This window comes from Lactuca virosa, chromosome 6, assembly GCF_052849685.1.
Source record: "Lactuca virosa cultivar CGN04683 chromosome 6, Lactuca_virosa_CGN04683_v6, whole genome shotgun sequence".
NCBI classification, from domain to species: domain Eukaryota; kingdom Viridiplantae; phylum Streptophyta; class Magnoliopsida; order Asterales; family Asteraceae; genus Lactuca; species Lactuca virosa.
Genome location: NC_136431.1, coordinates 178513971 through 178541079, shown reverse-complemented (window position 1 = coordinate 178541079; position 27109 = coordinate 178513971). Strand labels below are relative to the sequence as shown.

Here is a 27109-nt window from a genome sequence, read left to right as displayed (position 1 = left end):
ATAACCAGTGTTGCAGAAACCGGCCTAATCGGCCGATTAATCGCTAATCGGACCTCCACCGATGAGATTTATTGCTAATCGGTCACTATAATCGGGATTGGTCAATACAGGTCAAAGTCGGAAATAATCGGACCTAATCGGGCCTAATCGGACCTAATCGGACTTAATCGGACCTAATCGAATTTGGTCAACGCAGGTCAAAGTCGAACCTAATCGGCCCTAATCGAGCCTAATCGGACCTAATCGCCGATTAATCGCTTTTTTTGTAGGATTAAAATTAGATTTATAAATTTTTGAATAATTTTCTTAATAATTAATGGTCTCCGATTAATCCTCGCCTAGCCGATTAATCCCTAATCGCTAGTCCACCGGTTAGCGATTTCTGCAACCATGATAATAACCAACTTTTCAGTTATCAGCTAACTTTTAAATAATATATCGAACATAACCTCTCAAAGTTTGAATATGTTGAACCCATGAGATCATGATCATGGAGGTTGAAAATTGAAATTGAAGGATATTTTTTGTAATAAAGTTTTTGAAAACGGGTTCCTTTTGAGAAAAAACAGAAATAAAGGGGGCAAAACTGAACACAACCAAGAGGGTTACTTTTTCGAACCATTCCATAACTAGCAGAAGGCGCCGCTTGCTCTATAGATTACGAGCAGAGAAGAAGAAGAACCACCGCTGCTTTGCTACTCCACAACTCTGTTATCCCCGTCTTCCTCTGCCTTTTCCGAAACAGGTATGCCTAATTGTCTGTATATTATTCGAGTACATATATTTGTTGAGCGTTATTGCTGTGGGGTTAGCTGAGCTTAATTTATTGAAGCTACATAGGGTTAGAATGGAGACAGCAAATATCAGAGACGTGTTGACTTCGTTCAGTCCATCGTTAGATTTCCTTGCTATCAGCTCCGGCGATGGTCGAATTAAGGTATACATTTCGAACATTTTCTGCAACTGTAAGATTAACACTCTGACCTTGAATGTATAACCGACTATTCTCCACTGTAGAATTATTGTGCACTACATCAAAATTGTGCAACAATTAGAATAGCATATATTATATATACATATCAAGCTTACAAAACGTAGAATAAAAATGAAAAAAAGTTACATTGTAGTTTTGTTTTCTTATTAAATGGAGTGATTAGTTCTTTGCTTGAGGGCTCCTTTTCGCTTTAATTACTGATAAATTCTAATGTTTCTGGAGTGCAATTACTGGATTAAAGATGGAATGTTGTTTGTGCTATGTCCTAATTGAAGCTTCTTTGATTGTGTTCTTCAGATTTGGGACACAATCAAGGGTCACGTGCAAACAGACTTTGCAAACATTGTGTCAACAGATGAAACAGACTTTTTTGCTAAACCAGAAGGTGGACACTTATCAGTTGATTACACTTGCATGAAATGGCTTTCCTTGGAGAAAAAGGTTTACTTTTATACACAATCAAATATTTTCAGTCTATGAATACCATTATTGACTTCACTTACCATTTATGATCAGAAAAAAAGAAAGCTTCGAAATTCTTTGCTAATTTTAGGAACTGGAGGTGGTGATGTTCTTGCCTTGGATGTTTCTGCTGGCCAATTGAAATGGAGGGTTAGTGATTGTCATCCTGGGTGAGTCCATGAATCCAAAATTCATTCTTCTATTCATTTCAAGTTTCTTGATTAAAATCTTGTATTCAATTTCATGTTTTTCTTCTTGTAGGGGTGTCACTGCTGTTTCTTTTCCTACAAATGGATCATGTGTGTATACTGCTGGTGTTGATGGGATGATATGTGAACTTGATTCCATTACAGGAAACTTATTGGCCAAGTTTAAAGCCTCCACAAAAGCTATATCTTCAATGTCTGTTTCACCAGGTATATATTTATTGTGCTACTTCTATTATTCTAGTTAAAAGGGCATTTATTAGCCAACTGGATCATACATATTATATTATGTTTTTATGAATTATGACTCTGTATTTTAATAACATATGGAATCAGATGGGAAGGTTTTAGCAACAGCAGCAGCTCAATTAAAGATCTTCAACTGTTCAGATCGCAAAAAGATGCAGAAATTTTCTGGGCATCCTGTAAGTTTCTTTTTTGAACTGAAAATAAGACTAAATGACTATTTTACCCTTCTTCTATATATGATACAAGTGCAAGACTGCAATTATATATCAATCCTTTAGGGACTGATTCTTTGTATGTGTCTGGATAACTTCTTGTATACACAAAGTCTGTTTCTTTTTTAAATCGCCTGAATGAGACTAAATGACCATTTTACCCTTCTATCAACAACACAAACACAAAAATATATTTCAATCACAACATAATTCTTGTAACTAATGAACACATTTCCATTTCTGTCTCTGCTTTCTGATTAATAATTTAATCCCATATTCTACAACAGGGGGCTGTTCGGTGTATGACCTTCTCTGACGAGGGTAAATACGTAATTTCATCCGCTTCTGGTGAGAGATATATCGCGATATGGGAAGTAGACGGGAGCAAAAAGAAGTCATCTTGCTGTGTTCTTGCAATGGATCATCCTGCCATTTTTATAGACACCAAATCCATTGGTGTTGAGGGTCTATCTGTACTTTCCATTTCAGAAATGGGTGTTTGTTATCTCTGGAATGGAATCAACATGGAGGAATTACGCAATTCCATTCCCACAAAAGTATCCATGGAGGACAATCTTTCCTTCAAAGGATCAGTCCCTACAATATTCTCTGCAAAACTACAGAGCTTATCAAAACCTGCAACTGGGAGTCTTTTTCTTGCACATGGCTTAATAATAAAACCATCTTTTGAGAAAATTACATTACAATGTGGTTCAGATGTGAAGCTTAAGAGTTCCCTTGATGGAATTCTAATTCCGTTGACCCAATCTCAAAAGTCAAAGAAAGGGGTGGAAAACAAGAACCAAAGTACATTCCCTTTTTCTTTTTTGTCTTTTGTATTTTTGTAATTGTAAGTTGTAACCATTTTTATGGATGAATATGTGTAATTTATTAAAATATGTTTTGATTTTAACAGTTACAGCTTTAGATCGTGCAAATACTGAACATGCATTGCTTCCTGTTCTCAATATTTCTAATGTTGTAAATGGTGAAAGCAGAGATATGACTTCAAGTAAAGGTATTGTATTTTTATTTATTCAGAAGGAAAATTACAGAATAATTATTGTAATTTGGAATAATTTTATTGACTTATATATGTTTTTATGGTCAGCTAATATGGAAATGGATCAAGTTACAATGTGTCTTGAAGATCAGTTGAGAACAGAAGGTATTCTCAGTAGTGATAATGATCTTACATCTAATAAAATACAATTATCAAAGCTTTTGAAGGGTGTTAATCTTGAAGATAGTCTGCCACAAAAACAGGTTTCTATTTTTATTTTTATTTTTATATTTTTTTATTTTCACTTAGCCTTTTTTTTATATAATTCTATTCTGAACACATTGTTGATAATAGATGATAGCAGCTGTTTCATCTATGGCACCTGATGATGCGTATACATTGTTGAAAGTATTGTTGGACATGTGGCAATCAAGGTTTGTTTCTTTTGGTATGATGGAATGGAATCAGGAAAGAATGGAATGGAATGGAATGCAATGGAATGAAAAGCCTTGACCATTTCCACTTTCTTTTCTAAATTCCCTTGAAACCTGAAATAAAGATTTGTATGTTAAATAAATATAATTTTTCATTTTTTTTTTGTCATAGATCGATAGATGGACAATGCATTCTTCCATGGGTTTGCTGCTTATTAATTAATCACAGTGACTATATCAAATCTCAAGAACCCACATCACAGCTACTGGATTCATTGTACAAGGTATAATAATATTTTATTGTAATACATTTTAAAAAAATGATGCATTTTCATGGAGTTTTTATTAAAACATTTTTTTTAATCCTTTGCAGCTTACAAAGTCAAAAGGGGAGGTTATTCAGTCATTACTACAGTTATCAGGACGCTTACAACTTTTTACAGCACAGGTTATTTATTTTTATGATATTTAAATATGTAATCTGTTCATATTTTTATGATATTTAATTTTGAGCAGATTAATAAGGCTGCTGATAAAAGCCAAATATTGAAACAAGAGGAAGAAAGTGAAGATGAAGATGAAGAAGAAGAAGAAGAATTACTTTATGATGAAGAAGATGAATCATCTAGTGATGGAGATAATAATTAGGTCAGTTTTCAATCATATTCCTCATGTAGAAATTATATTTTTTTGGAGGTATAATTTAGAAAAATTTCCATTAAATTCTGTGTTAAGTAGTTATGTTTGTTTGCGAATTTGGTGTCTCAAAGTTTTCCTTCTTGTTTGGGACATCAGTAACTTTTTCGTTTATTAATTATTTAGTCTGTGGCCTAAGGGTAAATTACTTTTTTGTAAGATTCCATTGCTTTTAGACTAGGTATTTTAGCATTTGACTATTAGTCAAACATTCTTGATTTTTTGTCTTTCACCTTTATTTTGTGGCCACAAGAGATTCGAAAAGTAAAATGAGTGGAACAAATGAAAAGATATGGACGAAAACAAAAACTAATTAGTAATTACTAATCATCATATAAAATTACTTAAAAGTTTTAATCATCTACAAAATAATCCGTCCCATATAACAAAATAACCTTTTCAAACAGAAACATTCATAAGGGTCGAGGGAGGAGTCCATCTTTTCCCCCTTAGCACACATGACACATAGTTGGGAATTCATCCATCTTAACCAGACACTTGGTACAAGTATACAAGCACATGTTACAACTAGCTAATACAAAAGAACCCGCACAATCATGCAACATGATGAACGATGCTTTTATCTACAAAATAATCCGTGTGCTTAAATGTTGTCATGTGAGGGTTAATCGGTTTAGAGAATATAATTAAAATATTGATCACTAGATAAATTATTTATAACTCCTATATAATTTGCAACATGCAACATGATGAACGATGCTTTTATCATTTTAACAATCGATTTGCTAATTGTTATGTTACGTTCTCCTTTTGAAACATAACTCATGGTATAAGAGACCTTGGTTGGTGCAATGCGCATTTTCAGATTTTCTCCTTTTTTTTTATTAGTTTAATTTTACCCCCCCAGTTTTCTAAGTATCTTAAACTTAATATCTTTTACAAAACATTTTGTACAATATTTACATTTACTTTTTTGATTTTTTTCACGAGTTAATTTTTATAAAATTATTTTCTACATATTTATTTTTTATAATTTTTTTTTGTATCTTTGTTTTTATCAAATATTTTAAAGATTTTTCTGTTTTTTAAAAATATTTTGATTTTACAAATTCTATATCAATTACACATACGTAATCTTTTTTGTCATATATTCGATTTCGAAACTAATTACATCGTTTTAATCCTTTCTAAAAGTGTACATACATAAATTTTTTTTTTTATCATATATCCTCTAGTTACGTCTAAAATTTTGTAATTCGTTTCAAAATACATTGAAGTCTCTTTTTGAGATAACAAAAAGATGAGTAGACATCTCCCTGATCCTCAAGAGGAATTAAGAACATATTCCTCATGCACTTAACAAGCTAGGAATCTTGTTCTTCTCCTTCAACATCACATGCTTCCATGGGAACACTTTTAATTTGACTGGTTTTAATCGATAGATTGATTAATTAATCTCTTTCTAGAAGCCTCATTTTTCAGACAATTGTACATCCATTAATTGGATCTTCTTCCCCGTAAGGTGATGTGATCTCATCACTGTAGTCCATATAGTGTGGTGGTTCAAGTCTGCCATAGTATGTCTGTAGAGGTGGTGGCTCAGATCTACTGTGGCGGAGAGGTGGCGGTGGTGATCCTGGATGGTGGTAGCTTGAGTAGGGTTGTGGTGGTTCCTGGCGGTTGTGATGTATGTATTGTTGTGGCGGCTCTGGTTGGCTGTAATGTTGTAGATGCTCTGGCCTCCCGTAATTCTGTGGTGGTAGCTCCGGCCGGCTGTCATGTTGCAGTGGTGGCTTTGGGCGGCCGTATGGTTGTGGTGGTGGCTCTGCGCGGCTGTAAGTTTCTGGTGGTGGCTCTGGACGGCCATTATATTGTCGTGGTGGTTCTGGACGGTGGTTGGTTTGTAGAGGTGGCTCTGGGCGGCTGTAGGTTTCTGGTGGTGGCTCTCGGTGGCTGTAATGTTGTGATGGTGGTTCGGGACGGCTGTAAAATTGTTGTGGTGGTTCGGGACGACTGTAAAGTTGTGGTGGTTCCGGGCGGCTGTAAAGCTGTGGCGGCAGTTCTGGGCGGCTGTAATGTGTGTATCGCGGTGGTGGTTCCGGCCAACTGTAAGAGGTGTATCGTGGCGGCGGTGGACGGATGTATTCATATTCGGTGACATAAGGTGTCGGCTTATACATGTTATAACTATGGTTCACATGAACCGGTTGTGGCGGCTCGTGGTTGAACCCTAACCCACCATGGCCGCTGGAGTAACGAGCGTCCGGTGGATAACGATACACAACATGAACCTCTTCTAACTCCGATCCGACATAACGTGGCGGCTCATTCGCCGGAGGTTCCGTAGGTTGAGGTGCTCCTCCACCATCCGGAGGTGGGTTTTCCGGTTCGGTTGCCTGAGTCTGTTCCGCTGGCGGAGCTTCTTCTCCCGGAGGGTTTGCAGGGCCTCCGTCTTCCGGTGGCGGCTCTGACTCCTCTGGCGCTGTATGAGAACATATGGTTGCGGTTTTTCTCGTTTTCTTAATCGCTTTTACTATCTTTTCCGGATCAGCCCACCCGATTATGGTTAATTTCTGTTGTGGGATGTCGATATAGATATCATATATACCTGAAAACCATAACAGATAACTGATAACAGATAACTGTACCTGACGATCAAATCAAATACACAGACAGACAAAAACACAAAAATCTTTGTACTCACCGTTGATACCGTGTAGAGCTTTCTTGATTTTCTGCACGCACCCGTTACAGTCCATTCGGACTTGTATTTCGGTGACTTTTGGTTTCTACATATTGACATGAGATTTTAGAACATTAGAACATTAGAACATGAAGAAATTGTTGGATTTGTATATTCTGATATGATTTTTTCGGGAGAATACCTCTAATTCTGGAACCATGGTGATGGTGAAAAATGGTGAAAGTCCTAAAGAAGATGCTTTGTATAGAAGAGGGAATGAAGGAATAAAAATATGTGGAATTTATTTGTGCAATAGGGAATATATAAGAGGGAATGGGTGTGGGACATCTAAAGAATCTAATTTGTGTTTGTGTGTGGAAAAAGGAGTTTATTTTATTCCGTTTTTCTAAACATTACTAAAAGATTAAAATACTACATTTGTAATGGGAAAAAGGTAAACCGAGCTACTAAATTATGCTCGTTAAACATTATTTATCATATGTGATACTTCAAAAATTATTTCGGTTTTATTCTTGTGTGTTAAAAATATGTTTTTAGGTATTTTATTCTATAAGCATTTTCGATCATATTTGTATTTCTTTCTAATATCGATTAAAAAAAGATGAAAATTAGAGGATTCATTATGAGCCTTTCAATTCATTTAGAAAGGTTTGGCGTGAGGCCATTCACGAGAAGAAATGTGAAAGGAATTTTGAGATTTGCTAATAATAAAGTATTTTAACAAAAATATTTAAAAGAAGAAAAAGTAAGCAAGACAAAAAGGGAAGTATGGAAATACTATTAGATGTGTTTTTATTACTAGAAAAAGGTGGGTTTCCTACAAACATTTTCTAGGACCATAAATTTATCACTACTTCCTACATATTACCGATGAACTTCCGAGGAAAACGTGTTTCTGATATCTCCTCAGAAGTTCCTCGGTAACAAGGAGGAAATACTGAGGAATATTTTGTCTTTAGAAGTCCCTCGGAAGTTCCTACGCTTTTCCTAGGAAATAAATATTTTTTTAACGATCATCGGTAGTTTTTTATTACCATTTTTCGAATATGCTAAAGAGTTTCACATTTACGTTAGAAGTGTTTCGTTTAAGTGGTTCCTAGGAAGTTTTTCAGAACTTCCGAGGGATTTCCTAGGAAATTCAATTTAAAAAATTAATTTGATACACAAACGCATTACTTAAAACTTTTGTTTATCATTCTAGATTCTATATATTGTATGTGTATAGGTGTATGCATATAACACATATCTTGGTAAGATAAAAATATTTAATGTGTTTGGGAATCACTATAACACATTACTTAAAACTTTTGTTTATCATTCTAGATTCTATATATTGTATGTGTAGAGGTGTATGCATATAATACATATTTTGGTAAGATAAAATTATTTAATGTATAACAGAGTTGCTCAAAATAAAGAACTAAAAATGATGTTTGTTCCCAGAAAGATGAAAAAACGAGTTATAGTCCTAGGAAATCTCTTGAAACTTCCTATGCATTTCTAAGACATTAGTGACAATATTTGGTTAGCCTAGGAAATCCCTAGAATTTCTCTCACATTTCAAAGGGATTTTCTAGGAACAAAATCCATTTTTTAATATTTAAGGTTGAAACACCTATTTTTTTCATTCAATATTTTATACAATTTCATTATACTTGAGTTGTTTATAGTTTACCAAGTTATGCATGATATATACACACGTAAGTGTCTGTACAACCAGAACACATTACTAAAAACATTTATTTATCATTATATATATATATATATATATATATATATATATATATATATATATATATATATATATATATATATATATATATATAGGACTTAGGGAATATGTAACTGTTATGTACCTAAACATATATATAGAACTCTCCAAACTATGTAGTTTTGATCCATATATATCCAAGCTAATCATGATATCTTGTTTACTATTCTTCCTTAATCACGTAACTTACTAAAATGATCAAATTTATGTTATTTTTCTTCATTGTGTCTAAGAACTTAAAGCATTAAAAGTCATGATCATTTAATAAACCCTATTAAAATTTAAATAAAAACTAATAGAATAAAAGATAAAAGAAAAAAAAAATGCAATAACTCAATAAAGCTTTTCACAAAATCATTGGATATTGTTTCTCAATTGAAGGACAAAATGTTTGAGTTATGTTTGTTAAAAAATATTGATTTTTTTACTTTCTCTATAAACTTCAATAATTCTTTGCAATAAAAAGATATAAAATTGATCTTTTTCATTCCATAATTTAACTCAATTCAATTGTACAAAATTTCGAGAAAATAAAATTGGATTTGTTTTGATTAAAAGTACGTTGTTTAAATGGTTCTATATCTAAGCTTAAGTACATAACAACCACACATTCACTTTTCCCATATATATATATATATATATATATATATATATATATATATATATATATATAATGAAGTTGCACAACATATTGAATGAAAAAATGACGTTTGAACCTAGAAAAATGAAAAAAAAAAAATAAATGAGTTCGAATCCCAGAAAATCCCTTAGAACTTCCTATGTATTTCCTAGAAATTTGTGACATATTTTATATTTCCTAGGAAATCCATTGGAAGTTCCTTCAAATTTCCCAACGATTTCCTAGGAACCGAATCCGTTTTTTTACTTTTTGAGGTTTAAATGTCTTTTTTTTTTAATTCCTTTTTTTTTTTTGCAAATTTCATTATACATGAATTGTTTTTTGGTTTACCATGTTATGGATGATATATACATACATAAGTGTGTGCACCACTAGAACACATTACTCAAAACATTTGATTATAATTATATATTCTGTATATTATATATGTACATGTGTATGTGTATAATACTAATCTTGGTAAGATAAAAGTGTTTTATGTATAACGAAGTTGCACAACATATGAAATGAAAAAAAATGACGGTTGAACCTAGAAAAATGAAAAAAAAAACGAGTTCGAATCTTAGGAAATCCCTTGAAACTTCATATGCATTTCCTAGAAATTTGTGGCAAGTTTTGTATTTTGTAGGAAATTTATCAGAAGTTCCTACAAATTTCGCAACGATTTCCTAGGAACTGAATCTGTTTTTTTATTTTTGAGGTTTAAACGTCTTTTTTTTTTTAATTCCATTTTTTGCAAATTTCATTTCATTATACGTGAATTGTTTTTTAGTTTATCGAGTTATGCATAATATACACATAAGTAAGTGTGTGCACCATCACAATATATTACTCAAAACATTTGTTTATCATTATATATTCTATATATTGTATGTATACATATGTATGTGTATAATACGTATTTTGGTAAGATACAAAGTATTTTATGTATAACAAAGTTGCACAATATATGGAACGAAAAAAATGACATTTGAACCTAGAAAAATAAAAAAAATAACGTTTGAGCCTTTTTATTCCTTTAGAAAGGTTTGGTGTGAGGCCGTTCATTAGAAGAAATGTGAAAGGAATTTTGCGATTTGCAAAAATATTTAAAAGTAGAAAAAGAAAGACAAAAAGGGAAGTATGGAATTACTATTAGATGTGTTTTTATTCTTTTACAAGTTGTAATTATAGTGTTAATAATTTTGTAAGGAAGTAATATATGAAATAAAGGCATATATGAATTTTATAAAATCCATTTTAACTATTTTATATGTAACGTATAAGAGACTTACACTTAGATAAGCCTTATTCGATTTGTTAGGCAACTCATAACATATTCCTATTCATGTTAAGTGTTGAAATCGCTTAGAAAGGTTTGATGTGAGATTGGAATGTGAAAGGAATTTTGCACTAAGAAACCTATCATACAAATAAAAACATTTAAAAAAAGATATATTTTTTAATTTAAATATTTTACGCACGTCTTACCACTGAACTTGTTTATGATGTTCAAAATATGTTATTATGACCGAGTATTGCAAGCAAAATAAAGTTTTTCATCTACGATGGCATCTCTGGTCGTCTTTTCCGTCCAACATGATTTTTGTGCCAACCTTATTCTTCATCTCTAGACATCAATATCTTTTTTAAGCAACAAGAACACATCTTTCTCTCCCTCTCTTGAACACACACAAGTTTATTTCCAGATTGAGTTCTTGATTTCAGATCTTATATGTGTTCATGTTCTTAATTTCTTGTATGTATTATTATGTGTGCGTTCCAAATCGATTTCTTTGATGCTCCGATTTTCGAAAAGCAGATGTGGAGATAAACCTACAACATGTGTGTGTTCTTGTGATCTAAAAATTGAAAGTCAATCCATACACTCCATCTCTCAAACACACAAAAATCAAGAGCATAGAGCAATTGCATATTGGATATAAACGATATCTATACACCCATAGAGCAATTGCATATTGGATAATTTAAAGTATCACCATTTCAACATTTGATTTGAGACAAAAAGATTCAATACGCGAGGCATTTTATTTGTATTTCATCTCATTTATTACAAAAAAAAGGTTACTCAATCTTAATTGGCTCACAAGTCACAGAGAAAGCCACAACACTTTCATACAAATACATACAACTTTATTCATACCGAAAGATTGAAATTTTATATTTTAAATCATGCAAAATGACCAACTTAGACATAGGCGTTAGGGTTTTCCAAGAGGAAAGCTTCAATAACTTTAAAGACACCAAAATCCTTCAATCTCCCCTCTTGAAATTCCTCTTCCTTGATCTCAAATCCTTCTTTTACATGATACTTGCTTATTTTGTTGCCAATGCACCCTCCATTCGGGTTCGGCTCAAACTTCATCTCATAAGAAATCGAATCGATCTTCTCCTTCAATGCTTCACCACCTTCGACCAACGTGTATGCATACACCATCTTTTCCTCATCCAATGCATCTATTCTATGCTTCACATATTTCACTTGACCATCTACGATTAAAAAAAAATCAATCTCAAACGATTTGGTGAATCAAGTCTTTAGAAGTAGTGGTTTTGATTTCGGATAAAATTAATATGATATTTGAATATTAACTAGTTTTAAAGAAAAACCCACTCCCTTTGATTATTATCATATATAATAGTATAATATAAGAAAAACTGTCTTCAACTTTCTTATCGCATCTCTTTTTATTCTAGGACATAAATGAAAGGACAGAAGAGATTATGATAGAATTTTAACTAGTTATAAACATTATTGATTCACTTTTTTTTTTCTAATAAACTTGTATATCTATAACAGTATTAATCCATCTGCTCAATAAATTTTTTCAATGGTTTTAAAATTAGTAAATTAATAATATTTATTATATGTTTTATTAAACTTAAAATGTGTTGACCATTCTAAATTTATAGAACAAATGAAATACATTTACATCTATAAAAACTAGAAAGAAGTTATAGAAAAGAAACAACTAGAGTTATAAAATTACAAAAATGCATCGATATTATAAATTCACAAAAAGAATACCTAAATTTTATAATAACAAACAAAATTATTATAAAAAAAACATATGCTCTAGGGCAAAAATAGCCCGAATAAAGCATCAAGCACCGGTCACCACTTATCAGCTTAAGTATTTTTGGCCCAATATAGGCCCAATCTCATCTTATTATATCATAACTTAGTCCAATCTGATCCTAGATTGGTCCGGTTCGAGAAAGCCCAATTGTCCTGGCCCTAGTCTGTATGTATCGAAGGGCGGACCCAATTTTTTTTGAAAATGGTACAAATAAAATTTTAAGATTTTTAAGGGTTAAAATATATTTAAATGGTTAAAATATACTCCCTCCGTCCTAAAATTATAGTCCATCTTTCCTTTTTGGTTTGTCCCAAAATAATAGTCCACTTCTAAAAATAAATAACATTTTTACCAAAATACCCATTCATTATTACTTAACCAACTAAACATTTAATAGAACATTAAATGCAAAGTAATGACAAAACTGTCATTTTATTAAACAAAGTTAGTGATAATTACTGATTTTCTTAATATGTGTGTTTTTTGTCTGTGGACAATAATATTGGGATGGAGGGAGTATTATTTTAAAGGGTCAATTTTTTTTAAAAAAAGTATTATTTTAATTTTTTTTATGGGTCCGCCACTGTCTGCATGTGCACCTCTACTCAGAAGTAGCAGAATACGTAGGTTTTAATCCGATTTAGAATAAATCCTAAGGATCATGGTTAACTATGATTTAATAAATCTTCTAATCAAGTTGTTGTATATAACCTAAATGTCTTGAGATGGAATCTTACACTTGTATGTTCCAATAATAAGCAATATTTTAATTAAATAGTGTTAGTTAACATTTAATCTACAAATTTCTCATTTACAATTGATCAAGATATAAACCAAACACTTCTATCAATCAAATGATCATAAAGAAAATGTAGATACATGCATGCATATGAAGGACATTAGAAATGGAAACTAGCTACCTTGTTCAAAGTTAATCTGCTTTATGCTTCCTGGGCCTCCTTCACCTTCAACTGTGTCGATGCTTTTAATAGCAAGAGGTGTGATCTTGGGGTAAAGGTTATGGGCATCAAGGATCAAGGCCTTAAACAGCCGAGCTGCTTGAATTGAGCTGGTGAAGTCGCTGGAAAAGGTGGTCACAGCCATGGCTAGTGAGTAGTGCCTACTTGATTTTGTAAAAACTTTTGAAGGATGAACGAAGTAGTGGGAAATACTTTATATACATGATGTGATTATCATATTTGTTTTTTGTAAATATTATAATTTGTGTCTTCACGATAAATATAAAGTAATATATATATATATATATATATATATATATATATATATATATATATATATATATATATATAGTTATATAGTCTTTGCGAAAAAAGGGTATTGCTTTAGTTGTAAGAAAAAGTAAAACATAAATAGCTGAAAAATATGGTTGTAAATTGACAAACAAATAAATAAATAAGTGGCGGAATCAAATTCTATATTAATTTCTCAACAACCATCACGTTTCCACCTCCATATTTATTTTATCATTTTTGAAAATTTATAATTACATTTTTCCAGTAATTATATAAATTTAGTTTATGGGGTGTCGATGAGGAGCTATGTGCAAATTGTTACACAAATGCTAGTTTCCAGCAAGTGATGTGCAGTCTAGCTGAGTTGATGCACCGGGTTTTATATCCATGTGGGGCGTGATGTTGGGAGTTCTTAAACTACATCTTGTGGTGCCACATATGGGGAATTTTTTCCCTGAAAATCCCTATGGGGCTGAGTTTGCCCTGTAAAAAAGCTCGAAGCTCGTTGAAATATTGCGAGTAGGCTTCCACTTATTTCGTTTGCCGTTTAAAAAAAATGCTAGTTTCCAAACCGACAAGGATGGTTAAAAGTCCAAGTTTGGGTTTGTATTTTGCATGGAATTGGGGTTGAAAATAAAAACACACATAGAAATGCTTTTGTTCTTATAAGATATGTGCAAATTGTTACACAAATGCTAGTTTCCAAACCGACATGGATGGTTAAAAGTCCAAGTTTGGGTTTGTATTTTGCATGAAAGAGAATTCTTATAAGATGTAAGAGTTTAACGCTAGACAAGATTTACTGATTTTACTATATCGTGGAGTTGTTGCCACTATCTCAAGACCAATTTAAAATTTCTATGATAGGACTCACACAAACCAGAAAGCCAAACATATTGCTGAAGCAAATAACTCCCTTGATCCTTAATTGATTACAATACAAAATATATATACAATGTAAACAGATCTAGAGTGGGCCTAGACTAATCTATACATGAATGGGTTACAAAAGGCTACAAATACATACATACTCTAACACCCCCCTGCAATTTGAACATGATTGAGCACCTGAACGTTTAAACTGGAGCGAAAATCTATGAAGAGAGAGACGTAGGGAGCGCTTTAGTGAAGATGTTGGCATACTGAGCAGAAGAAGGAACGTGAAGAACACATATCTGACCTCGAGTAACTTGGTCGCGAACAAAATGAATGTCGATCTCTATGTGTTTGGTTCGCTGATGATTGACCGGATTTGTAGACATGTACACGGAACTGATGTTGTCGTAATATACAAGTGTTGCTTTGTTCTTTGGGCAACACAATTCGCAAAGAAGATTCCTGATCCAACTGGTTTCGGCAACTGCGTTTGCTACCCCTCGATATTCGGCCTCTGCACTAGAGCGAGAAACAATCGCTTGGCGTTTGGAGGACCACGAAATAAGGTTGTCTCCTAAAAATACACAATACCCTGATGTAGATCTGCAAGTAGACGGACATCCCCCCAATCTGCGTCTGAATATGCAACTAAGTTTGCCGAGGGTGACACGTGAATCTGGAGGTCGTGATCAATAGTACCACGAATGTAGCGCAAAATACGCTTAGTAGCATGAAGGTGTTGCTCTCTGGGGTCATGCATGTATAGACATATCTGTTGCACAACAAATGCAATGCCAGGTCTAGTGAATGTAAAATAATGAAGAGCACCAACAAGACTGCAGTATAATGTAGGATCGAAGACTGTGGGGCCGGTGGATTGCAGTTTGTGCATTGGTTCAACAGGAGTACGACATGGGTTGCAGTTTAGCATATTTGCACATTCCAAGATATTTGTGGCATATTTTTGTTGAGAGAGGAACAAGCCATTGTCAGATCGAACAACAGAAACTCCAAGAAAGTAATTTAAGGGGCCAAGATCAGTCATAGAGAACTAATGGCTGAGTTGAATGATGATATGATGTAGTAGATAGGTGGTGGATGTCGTCAATGTGATATCATCCACGTATAAAAGGAGGTATGTTGTGGTTGTCGCTGTCTGCATAATAAAGAGAGAAGGATCTGTGCGGCTTTGTTGAAAGCCGATACTAGTGACATGTTGAGCAAAACGGTGGTACCAGGCCCTAAGGGTCTGTTTCAGGCCATAAAAAGATTTCTGAAGCAACGTGATGAGGAAACTGTGGGTTGCGAAATACTAGAGGCTGGTGCATGTATACTGTTTCCTGTAGGTGGCCGTGAAGGAAGGCATTCTTCACATCAAGCTGGTGAATATGCCATTTGTGAGAGACTGCAACGCTGAGAACAGTATGAATCATTTCCGGTTTGACAACAGGGCTAAAAGCCTCATCATAATCAACTCATGGCTGCTGATTGCGTCCATTAGCTACAAGTCTTGCTCTGTAGCGAGAAAGAGTACCATCTGCATGAAATTTGTGATGAAATAGCCACATCGACCTGATAATATTGACCCACGAAGGTTGTGGTACAAGTTGCCATGTATCGTTAGTCATAAGAGCATTAAGTTCATCATTCATGGCTTTTTTCCAATTAGGGTCTTGTATCGCCTGTAAATATGACTGGGGAGTGGGAGAAATAGAGGTGGTATGAAGGTTGAGGCGTTGAATAGGTTTGACAATACCGTTCTTTGCACGAGTTGTCATGTTATGAACAGGAGGTGGAATGGGGGTTTCAGATTGAGTCGTGTGAGAAGATATGAGTGGATAGGATGAAGGAGTTGAGGGTTCATGAGATGGGGAGGGAGTGGTTTGGTCTGAGGAAGATGGTGAGGCCGATGATAGGGGTGAAGTATAGGGTTAAGAGCGCTTGGATTTGTATGAGTGGAGAAGTGGGATGGAGTGGTGAATATTGGTGATGGTGTAGAGGTAACATTAAGAAAATCATATGAGGGAGCTTTATTTGGTGTGCCATATTTGAATGGGAAGATGGTTTCTTCAAAGATAACATGTCGGGATATGTTAATTTTTCGTGATGATAGATCAAGACATCGGTGACCATGATGATTGGGTTAATAACCCAAGAAAATGCATGAGGAGGTATGTGGGGCAAGTTTATGGGGAGTGGTGAGGTTGGGGAAACATAGGGAGCCAAAAACATGAAGGTGGGTATATGTAGGATGCGTTTGGAATAGGAGAAAATGAGGTGTGTCATTTTGAATTGTGGTGGATGGGATTATGTTGAGTAAGTGTGTAGCCGTGTGAATGGCTTCCACCCAATATGTGGGAGGCATGTGGTATTGAAAGAGAAGGAACAAATTGAGTTATTTATTGTTCGTAACATTCGTTCAGATTTTCCATTTTTTTGGGATGTATGGGGGCATGAGAATCGAAATTGACTGCCATTAGTTGCAAAATGGTTATGAAATTGTTCATTGTTGTATTCACCCCATTGTCACACTGGAGAGCTTTTATGGTTTTACCAAATTGGGTTTTGATGTAATTGGTGAAAATAGGAATTTTGTAAACACCTCAGATTTTTGTTTTAGAGGAAATAACCTAAGATAATTAGAATAGTGGTCAAGGAATATAACACAGTATCGTAAACCACTAATATTTGACACGGGTGAGGTCCATACATCCGAATGAACAATATCAAAAATATTGGAAACATTAGACGTAGATAAATAAAACGAAAGTTTAACATGTTTTCCAAGTTGACATGAATGACATATACCATCAAAATTTGTCTTATTACACGAAATGGATGTATTGGAGTGGTGATCCATACATCCAAGTTGACATGAATGAAAGATTGCAAAGTTTTATTGCCGGGGTGGCCAAGGCGTTGGTGCCAAAGAGAGCGGAATGCGGAAACATGAACTTGAGGTGTTGAAGGAAGAACCGGGTAGATTGGGCCATCACTATCACATCAGATTAAAGGTTGCATGGTACTAAAATCCTTGATAGTAAAACCAAATTCGTCAAATTCAATAGAGCATTTTTTTTGACTAGTAAATTGACGAACGTAAATAAGTTTTTTTTTATTATAGTGGGTGTAATAAGGATATTGTGAAGGTGAAGGGTTCGGTAAGGATATTTTAATGGGAAAAGTGAGTGTCCGGTCTTTGTTACAGAGATTGGGGATCCGTTACCGACTAAAACCGAATGAGAATTACAATTATGACTAAGAGTGTGAAGTATACCTTAATTTGCATGTACATGATTAGTTGCTCCTGTATCTATAATCCATTCATTCATGGCCGGTTCTTGAAGTGACATGGAGGAAAATAGATGTAGGAGAGATGTTGGTTGTTGTGTCCCAAATCATTTCGAAGGAGGAGGGATATTTGCTGAAGTTCGTGAGTTCTGATTTTGTCCCGTAAAAGACCCAAAAAATAGTTGTTGTGGAATGAACTTGTGATGGCTATGGTGTTGGGTCTAGAAATCCCTGTTGTTGTCATTGATTTCTGTTGGGCCAAGAAACTTGAGTGGGCCTAAATGACCATTGAGAATGGGCTGGTGGAGGAATAAAGACCCAACCATATGGCTGGGCTGTGGACTGCACTGGGAAAAAAGATGTAGGTCGCATCACTTGCTGTTGATGACCGCTATGAAGGGGATGTTGTCGGTGGTCTCTTGGCTGCTGACGACGGTCATTCCGACTGCTGGTCCGATGATTATTGCTTTCCGATTTAGTGTGAAGAATAGTAAGGGAAGACGAATTGTTGGAGTGAGCCGGAACAGGAGGAACACGAGGCTAATTGAAGCGGGATTCTTCCAAAGCAAGAATTGATCGAGTTTATGAAAATATTGGAAATGGGTGGTGCTATCGGAGTAATGTAGCAACATTTTCAAAACGAGGAGAAATCCCATTGATTGTGTACATAACAAGATGTTTGTCGGAGATTTTTGATGAAGCATCGAGATTTTCAAGAAGGTCGGCAATGTTTTGGAGCTTGGTGCAATAAGCTTGAACGGAGAGATCCCCCATATATATGATTCAAATTTCACTATCAAGTTGCATAATACGAGAGTCTTTGTTGTCTCGGAAAAGTTTCTCAATACTGAGTCAAAGTTGATGAGCTGAAGTACTTGTTTTGATGACCATGTTGACAAGGTTTTGAGAAAGAGAGTCATGTATATCCATGTGCGGACGACTACGTCAAACTTTTTCCATTGAGGGTCGGTGGACGGGGTTGCTGGAGCATCGAAGGTTGTATCGATGTGATCAAGTGCATCGTAAGCCTCACAATGGGTAGTGAAAAATTCCCGCCAAGTATCATAGTTATGACGGTCAAGATCGAGAAGTACAGGAATACATTCTTTAATGTTCGTAACAGCGAAAGCTTTATGGATGGGAGGTGTTGGTCCAGACATGGTTGTGAAGATGGCAACAAGGCAGAAAAGAAGAGGAGAATTTTAGGGTACGACTGATGAATAGTTGTGGGGAAGGAGATGGAAGAATAAAGGAAAGAGAAAAAAAAATAGGATGGAATAAGGAAGGTAATTCAAATTCTCTCTGATACCATACTGAATCAAATAACTCCCTCGGCCCTCAATTGATTACAATACAAAATATACATATAATGTAAACGGATCTGGAGTGAGCCTAGACTAATCTGTACATGAATGGGCTACAAAAGGCTACAAATACATACATACTCTAACACATATAGTTAAATGATACTTCTCATTCGAGAGAAAATTAACAAGGATAGTCTCAAGATATATAAACTCTAGGTGAAGAGAATGTTATCGATCTTTTAATGAAAGATCTCTCTTAGGATGTACATCAATGACACATGTGTAATATAATGATATGATTCTATCAGAGTGAGAGTATTACGACTAGGTGAATTAAATAATATGAAGTGTAACATGAACACAACTATTTTTTATTTTAAGTGTTAAATGCAAATACATTTTCATTCGAGTTAAGTGTGTTCCATTAAACATCATTCAGTATGGTTGAGGTGTATGTACTATCAATGTGACCAAACACGCCAAAGCTAGTGCAATGGGTCTACGATAGCCCTAAGCATTATACTTCAATTTATTTAGGTCAATATGAGGGAAAAAATGCCTTGATGCTTGATAACCATTAGAGGGAGGTAAGAAAGGGGAAGGCAAGAAGAGGGGGCCGTTGGGTGGGGAGGGGCAACAACATTGCTAGGATATAACTGTGAGTACCGAGAGAGAAAGAGAGACATGAAAGTGAGAGTGTGTGTGCACGCATGTAAATGGTGAAACTAGATTTAAAAGAAAGAGCATAAGAGAGAAGCATGAGTCTAGTACCATATTACACTTATAATTATCTCATAATGAAGAATTTTTCATTAAGAAACATATATAAAAAAATACAACATATCTAATGGTCTTCAGTGTCCCCGACGAGATATTAAAATATGATCTTATGTTTGTATTGTACGATAGAACAAACACATATGCAAAAAAATTATATAACAAAAGTGCAATAAATTTTATAGTCAAACAAAATTCATATTAATACAAACAAAAAACCTGCAAAATACCTAACGATGCATTTGTGCATTATTTGAAGCAAAAACATCTATTATTTAATGATAATCAAGACTTTTTAGAAATTGGTATTCAATTTTTCAAAATTGCTAATCCATTGAATCTTTTTGAATCATGATACTTTGGCGATACAACTTCAATAACTTAAATTTCAAAAAATCGCTTTCTACGAAATCGGTCGAAACTAGTACCGTGAACAAAATTTTATATGCAACGAACACATTATAGATCATATACATTTTCTTAGCAAACTCCACAATTTGAATGGTTAATCCAAGGACTTATATATTGTAACGTCCCGAAAATCACGACATAATTTTTTTTTGTTTTTAGATTAATAAATCATTAATACATTTATTTCCCATAAAACAAGGTAACCATGATTTAGCAAAACATCATCAAATCAAAGTAATTCACAGAATGTGAAAACATGTGGTGTGTGCTCTGCAATCATCCCGAGCTCTTCTATTTGAAAACCGGAGTACTTGAAACACAAATTGAAAACCGTAAGCACAAAGCTTAGTGAGTTTCCCCAAAATTACCACATAACATAAAACCACAAAATATCATGCGATATACATATAGTTGCCATGAGCTACCCCCATGGTCTTTACCTAGAATGCCATGGGCTCCCCCATGGTTTGATATCCAAGTGCCATGGGCTCCCCCCATGGTCTTGACCTGGAATGCCATGGGCTACCCCATGGTATGATATTCAAGTGTCATGGGCTACCCCTATGGTCTTGACTTGGAATGCCATGGGCTCCCCCATAGTCTGATATCCAAGTGCCATGGGCTACCCCCATGGTCTTTCATGCAAGTATCATAGAGACATCTAGCTTTCCACATAGCAAGTAATGGACCGACATTGGTGCCTTCGACCCATGGATATAGTGAGAAGACTCACCTCAACAGCTGAACCCACGAATAAATCTCTGATTGCTGATCCGTTAGAATCCCCGCGCTATCAAACAATTAACACCCAATTAATTGGGTTCCAAGCCGAATCCAATAATCTATATATAGGGTAAAAATACCATTTTACCCCTCACCTTGTTTGGTCCAAAACTAAGGCCCAAACTCCTCATCATAAAGGCCCACAAACCAATAATCATCCAAAGCCCACTTATGACCTAATTTTCCAAATTGGGCCCAAACACTTACATGGGCCTTACCCTAAAGCCCATTAACTTTTCCTAATCCAAAACACATATTCCCAGATGGTCCAACAAAGCCCCAAACAACCAAGCCCAAAAATGTAGCCCAAACCAAAGCCCAACACTCAAAGTCCAATAGACCGAGTACACGGGGCGTACAAGCATGTACGCACAACGTACTCGCTTGGAGGCTTGTACGCTGTGTGTACCTGCTTGTACGGCCAACATACTCACCCTATCCAGCCAAAACTTGATTTTCACTTATCCGTTAAGACAAAGCTTCCCAAACACATATCTGACTTCCTTGAGTTGGATTATCACGTAAAGTTGCAACTTTATGTAAATATATGACTAAATAAGGCTCTTAAGCTTAAAAAGGGACTTAATGGTTGACTTAATGCATGAATGACACCATTATTCACATAAAGCTTGCACCTTTATGCTGAAGGATTCCAAAACAACTTAAATCTGAAAGAACCAACCCTTAAATAACCCAACTCATCTATAGACTCAAACAGAAGACCAAAATCATAATAAACTAGCCATGAAGAGATCTAATCATAAACAAGTCAATATGCAAACTTGATACCTCAAAAAGCTTCCCCACAAGATGATGATTCTGGATCTAAAGCTCCTTCACCAAGCCAAACAACTTCAAGTTTCTCTTCTTTCCTTCCCAAGGGCAAAATGTGCACTAAAAACCTTCTAAGAGCTCAAGAACACCACCAAGAGGCTAAAAAGGTCGATCGAGGGTTTTTAGGGTATGGATGCTAGCTTAGAAATGAACCAAATGGACTAACATAAAGCTTATATAGGGTACATCCCTAAAAATTAGGGTTTCATCCTTTCCCTCGTACGCCCAGCGTACTCCTCGTACGCCCAACTTACGAGGTATCGCACCCCGATCCCAGCTTCGTAGTACGCTAAGCGTACTCCTTGTTACGCACGACATAGAGCCCTTCGCACCAGTACGCCCCGCATACTAAGGTCTACCCTCAAACCCTAATTCATTCTGAAGGCCATAACTTCTTCGATACAACTTTGATTCCGACCATCCTTATATCCATGAAAAGGTAACAAGAAGCTCTATGCTTTAAACAACTCATACATGCCTTATAATATCCCAAACAAACATCCAACTGCCATAAAAGCACGAGCTGGCAATTTACCAGAATACCCTTGGCTCCAAAACTAACTCTGAATGCCCGAATCATCCACATACCATCACCCACACCCAAATGGGTAGCGATGCGGAGCAGGGCGTTACAACTCTCCCTCACTTAAATTAGATTCCGTCCTCGAAATCCGCCCTTACCATTCCCGACATGCGAAACAACCTAAGCCACACCACAATAATCCCGAATATACCACTACATAAGGCAACTGAAACCAACCCTAGCAGAATTCTCCAAACCCAGAGAAGAACGAATCCTTAATTCCTCGCAGAAAACCACCTCTAATCAACCTATACCTGAAGTCTTGAGATGGTCTGACTCCCTGACAGACTGACCACATTGAACCACTATCATGCAAATTCCATAATGAATTCTAGACAAAACAAAACACATCCAACCCTTGAGGCTTCCATGGGGAAACCAAAATCACTGACCTTATACTGCTGCAGAACACTTATAATTGACAGAAGGTTCGGATAATCCTTCAAGTAGAAGATTCATCCCTGCAACGATTAGACTCAAATGAGAGCTGCGCAACAGGGTCCAATCAAACACTCTGAGATTATTTAATCTAACCGCAAATGACTTAGCATATGCCCTGAATAACAAGTGACTCCACACACGAATTCCAAACCAATAATTCTGCATTGACTTATCTTGATACCCTTCATGAATAGAATCAATCCAAGACGCATTCATAAGAGCATTCTAACACTCCTATGGTGTACATGCAAACTTTTGTTTTTCCAAAGCATCATCCTAACTAGCATACAATGGAGTATCTTTAATACAAAATTCTATTTAGATGACATACCTTTTGTTGTAGTTGGAATCCTTGGACCTTTAAGAACTTAGTGCCCCAAGTGTTGCACCTCAAATGGAATCACACATCACCACCAACAATGGAGGAACTTGAGAGGAGGTTGTCTTGCTTCACTAAATCGGCTAGCACTCTTCTAAGCTTCCTTAGGTGTCGATTTCATGAGCTAGAGGGGTTCCTATATAGTGTGGCTTAATTAGGGTTACACCATGCAAACCCTAATGTGCATGACCTTCCATATTCCTCATGCTCCATGGGTTTAAACCTTCATGGATCATCCATGGGTCACCACATGGGTTTAGCCCAACATAAAGAACTATGGATCATAAGCCCACATTATAAGAATGAATGATCTACGTAATCAATCCCCATATATTTACTTAGTCTCTTTTGATCACAAAATTAATTCCAAATTAATTCTTGATCAATACTAATTAAATAATATGATTTCATATTAATATATTAGAACTTATAATATATTAATAAACCATAAATAACCTCTTCTCAATTATCCATCCTTCAGATTGTTCCGGTGCCATGCAACCCAAATGGACCGTGCTACTCTCGGGTCAAGTACATACCAATTATAGTTATGGACTTAGACACTAATCCAACAGTCTCCCACTTGGATAAGTCTAATAACTATTATTGCAAGTACGAGTCCACAACCCGACTAGCAATCGTAGCTCTTAAAAGCCGCTGTCGAACTCTGACCTAGTCAATGACGCGTCCATTAGATAAGGGATCATATATTCCTCCATTCTAGATATCATATGGTCTGAGACATGGATTATAATCATTCTCTCTGTCCATCTGTTGTTTCCCAATTTCGGATTTATGACGACCGACTAATTGAACAAATCAAATCAGTCCAGGCTTGGCCAAGCACTTAGGGGTGTCATCACTCAATCATCGAGGGGCCCACAGATATCGCTTTTATCCACATGAGGTAAAAGAAACGGATAAACTTCGACCCAAATGCTTGCTTGTACTTACTCACCAAATTACACACAATAATATGTTTTATAACACCAAGTTACTGGTGCGTTTACATACGTCAATGTGCAACCGACTCGCAACTACAAATCACATGTCTCCGTTTCAAGAATATAAGATATTATCGTCTCACAATCACTCGTGATAAAATACATGAAGTGATTCAGATGAGCGTGGGTTGAATCCAATACTCGAATCTTATTCCAGGAGTACTCATGAACACTGCAGCTATGTCCTAGACAAACTCCAGACCCATGCATGACAGTCTTGCCTCAATACCTACTTCCAAAGTATGATCGACTGTGGATGGTTTGAATAACCTAGTTATTCGGGAAGTCAAAACATGCAAATTGAAACACAAGAATAATACTAATCCTATATGGCCCCAAAACGTTTGGGTCATATTGATTACTTATCATTCATTGTATAATGTTTCGAATAATCAACTTAATACTTGAATTAAAACAATAGCTATGCCATGCTCCAAGCATGCACACTATGTTTGTCTGTGGTCCTGACTTTGTGAAATAGATCAATTGAAAAACATTTCAATGATGCTCATTTCACAATTCCAAATATTTGTTGCAAGTGTAAGAATTCCAAATTCTTGTCACTGCTAAACTTTAATGTAATGCAACCTTTGTAATGTCATGGTACCAGAAGTCACAGAGACTTGACCAACGATATTGCAAAACTTTCCACTGGAGATTGATAGCAAAACAATTCCAAGGAAACGAAGTCTCAAATTCAAAGTACATTCCTTTGAACATCCTTCTTGCATTAAGTTTCCTAATCTTACACATGTTTAAAGAATAACTTCCACTTATAGAAACATTTCCATATTCCCATTTTGACTATCACTTCTGAACAAGAGTTGCCTCTTTTCAGAATATGTCAATATGGTCCATCCATTTTATACTTCCAACTACAAGCGACCAATCCTCGACGAACATTAGATTGTCCTTAATAGTTGTTAACCACTTTAGTCTTATCCAATTCTAGTCCTTTTTCCCTCTTAATGACCTAGGCATTTGGAAAATTTAGAACGCGAGAATATTATAGCATATGCAATCGATCCTATACCCGAAGCATATGGGATGCGATTAATAATATCTAACATAAAGACATGATACTTGACCAGTCTTTTGCTACAATATTTCTATTTGCCATGTTCTCACAATTCAAATTATGAAATGGGATGCCGTAATCATAATTGAATTTTGAGAACGCAATTAACATTTCCATATAGAATTTCCTTATGTCGAATCTTTTCAACATAACATTCATATATGTCCTTGACTAAATTTGATTAAAAACTCAATCTAAGCTTTTAGATTTTGAAATGAAGTATAAAATCCTCTCCCTTAATTATAGAAAAACAACTTTTCAAATCCACAACTTTGCGAATTGAAACTTTTGTTTTCTATAATTAACATTGCTAACTTGTAACACTTACCATAATAATTATGCTGTCACCAACATAATAATTATTATCTTTCTAGCATAACACTTATGCTCCCACTAGCTTTGACATGTACCCAGAAATCAGCTGGACTTCTAAAAATCAATACTTATTGACTTTCTTACCAAAGTTCAGATTTTTGATACGAGATGCTTCGATAAGACTTTATCTAGGCTTTCTCAAACTCATACACCTTTCCTTAGATAGCTCACATGTGTGTCTAAACAATTTTAGAACTTACAGTCTTACAACACATCAACCAACCATGGTTACCAACGCTCGTGACCACCTTTCCTTAGATAACACTTATGCCCCCCCCTCCACGCTCGTGACCACCTCTAACAATAGTCTACCTCAAACTGGTGAATGCTACGATCCCATCACAGTCTTACAACACATCAACCAACCATGGTTTTACCACACCCTAATCATCATAACTCCACGCATCCTGAGCCGAAACCTGCATCCAACTGCATCCTGACAGATGTTCGGGACATACTTCGAATTTCGAAGCCCTCAACCTGGACTCAACCACAAGTCTACTATGCATAATAAAGGAGACGCCAACCAACGGTTTGAAGTTTCCTGAACTCCCACCTACACAAACTCAATCTGAACAGCCACTTGGGTCGTCCCTCTCCCCCTGACCATGATGTGAAACTTGACGTAGCTCCACACCCTTCCTAACTTCTGGAGATCCGGATCGATCCTCCCCCACTTGGATTCGGCGAAGCTCTCTCTCAACTCTTAATTTTTATGGATCTCCGACCCGTCTACCACAAATAGCATGAACCGCCTATAAACTTTGCTAATCAATGCTAGCGTTCCATTGCTAGCCAAACTCAAGGATCGCCCAACTCCTGAAACCCTAAAGAATGCTCCTGAAATCTTAGCCAATCTGATAATCCAAATCACCTCCCACGATACCATACCAATTCCCCGAGTTCTTATGACGGTGACTAAAAACCATAACCCTTGCCCTGAACTGACGAATCTTCACCCTAGTTTCCATTCTCAAAGTACCACCGAACACTAGTCGTCTACAATCCATGCGAATCTGCAACTCCCCTGACACATCCAATGACTAAACAACTCATGCAACTGAGACCACCATCTTCCTGCTACCGCTTCTCTCCTAGTAATGATAGTGTTTGAACCCAACAGTTCTTCCATAGGCAACTACCGCTCCTACCGAACCATTACTAAAACCACTGAACCCTGACGATTACCGGAGAACTAACCCGCTGAATCCTGACCAAAGGCCTTCCACACAATACCCATGAATCGATTCTGACCAAAAGCCAGAATAACAACCGAACACATTAGAACCCGCTACACGAGATACA

At 35.7% G+C, this 27109-nt stretch overlaps 3 protein-coding genes across 4 annotated transcripts; 1 reads left to right on the top strand and 2 right to left on the bottom strand.

Moving 5' to 3' along the window:
- The first annotated feature begins 614 nt into the window (after window positions 1-614).
- On the top strand, window positions 615-4415 carry LOC145121220 (transducin family protein / WD-40 repeat family protein). Of its 2 annotated transcripts, none has more exons than XM_079057001.1 (13): window positions 615-745; window positions 841-937; window positions 1292-1435; window positions 1511-1626; window positions 1718-1872; window positions 1999-2087; window positions 2411-2930; window positions 3040-3141; window positions 3235-3389; window positions 3481-3560; window positions 3733-3844; window positions 3934-4008; window positions 4077-4415. In XM_079057001.1, the coding sequence occupies exons 2-13, from the start codon at window positions 848-850 to the stop codon at window positions 4206-4208; spliced, it is 1770 nt and encodes a 589-aa protein (XP_078913127.1). In that variant the 5' UTR covers window positions 615-745; window positions 841-847; the 3' UTR covers window positions 4209-4415. The 2 variants fall into 2 exon arrangements, with proteins under 2 accessions (XP_078913127.1, XP_078913128.1); XM_079057002.1 differs by having other exon boundaries at window positions 833-937.
- Window positions 4416-5344: 929 nt separating this feature from the next.
- Window positions 5345-7188, bottom strand: LOC145120852 (uncharacterized). The gene is made up of 3 exons (XM_079056649.1): window positions 7103-7188; window positions 6922-7006; window positions 5345-6825 (listed from the first exon to the last, which is right to left on the bottom strand). The coding sequence occupies exons 1-3, from the start codon at window positions 7118-7120 to the stop codon at window positions 5696-5698; spliced, it is 1233 nt and encodes a 410-aa protein (XP_078912775.1). The 5' UTR covers window positions 7121-7188; the 3' UTR covers window positions 5345-5695.
- A 4133-nt stretch (window positions 7189-11321) lies between these two features.
- LOC145118948 (major allergen Pru ar 1-like) lies at window positions 11322-13647 on the bottom strand. The gene is made up of 2 exons (XM_079054599.1): window positions 13333-13647; window positions 11322-11822 (listed from the first exon to the last, which is right to left on the bottom strand). Exons 1-2 carry the CDS (start codon window positions 13514-13516, stop codon window positions 11521-11523), a joined length of 486 nt encoding a protein of 161 aa, XP_078910725.1. The 5' UTR covers window positions 13517-13647; the 3' UTR covers window positions 11322-11520.
- Between the last annotated feature and the right edge of the window lie 13462 nt (window positions 13648-27109).

Excerpts from the sequence above, each read along its gene's own strand:
- LOC145120852 (XM_079056649.1), bottom strand. Across the intron at positions 6,826-6,921 it reads AGCTCTACACGGTATCAACG|GTATATATGATATCTATATC; the intron begins GTGAGTACAAAG and ends TATGGTTTTCAG.
- LOC145118948 (XM_079054599.1), bottom strand. The coding sequence starts at position 13,516 with ATGGCTGTGACCACCTTTTCCAGCGACTTCACCAGCTCAATTCAAGCA. Across the intron at positions 11,823-13,332 it reads GCAGATTAACTTTGAACAAG|ATGGTCAAGTGAAATATGTG; the intron begins GTAGCTAGTTTC and ends TTTTAATCGTAG.
- LOC145121220 (XM_079057001.1), top strand. The coding sequence starts at position 848 with ATGGAGACAGCAAATATCAGAGACGTGTTGACTTCGTTCAGTCCATCG. Across the intron at positions 2,931-3,039 it reads GGTGGAAAACAAGAACCAAA|TTACAGCTTTAGATCGTGCA; the intron begins GTACATTCCCTT and ends TGATTTTAACAG. Across the intron at positions 3,845-3,933 it reads TACTGGATTCATTGTACAAG|CTTACAAAGTCAAAAGGGGA; the intron begins GTATAATAATAT and ends AATCCTTTGCAG.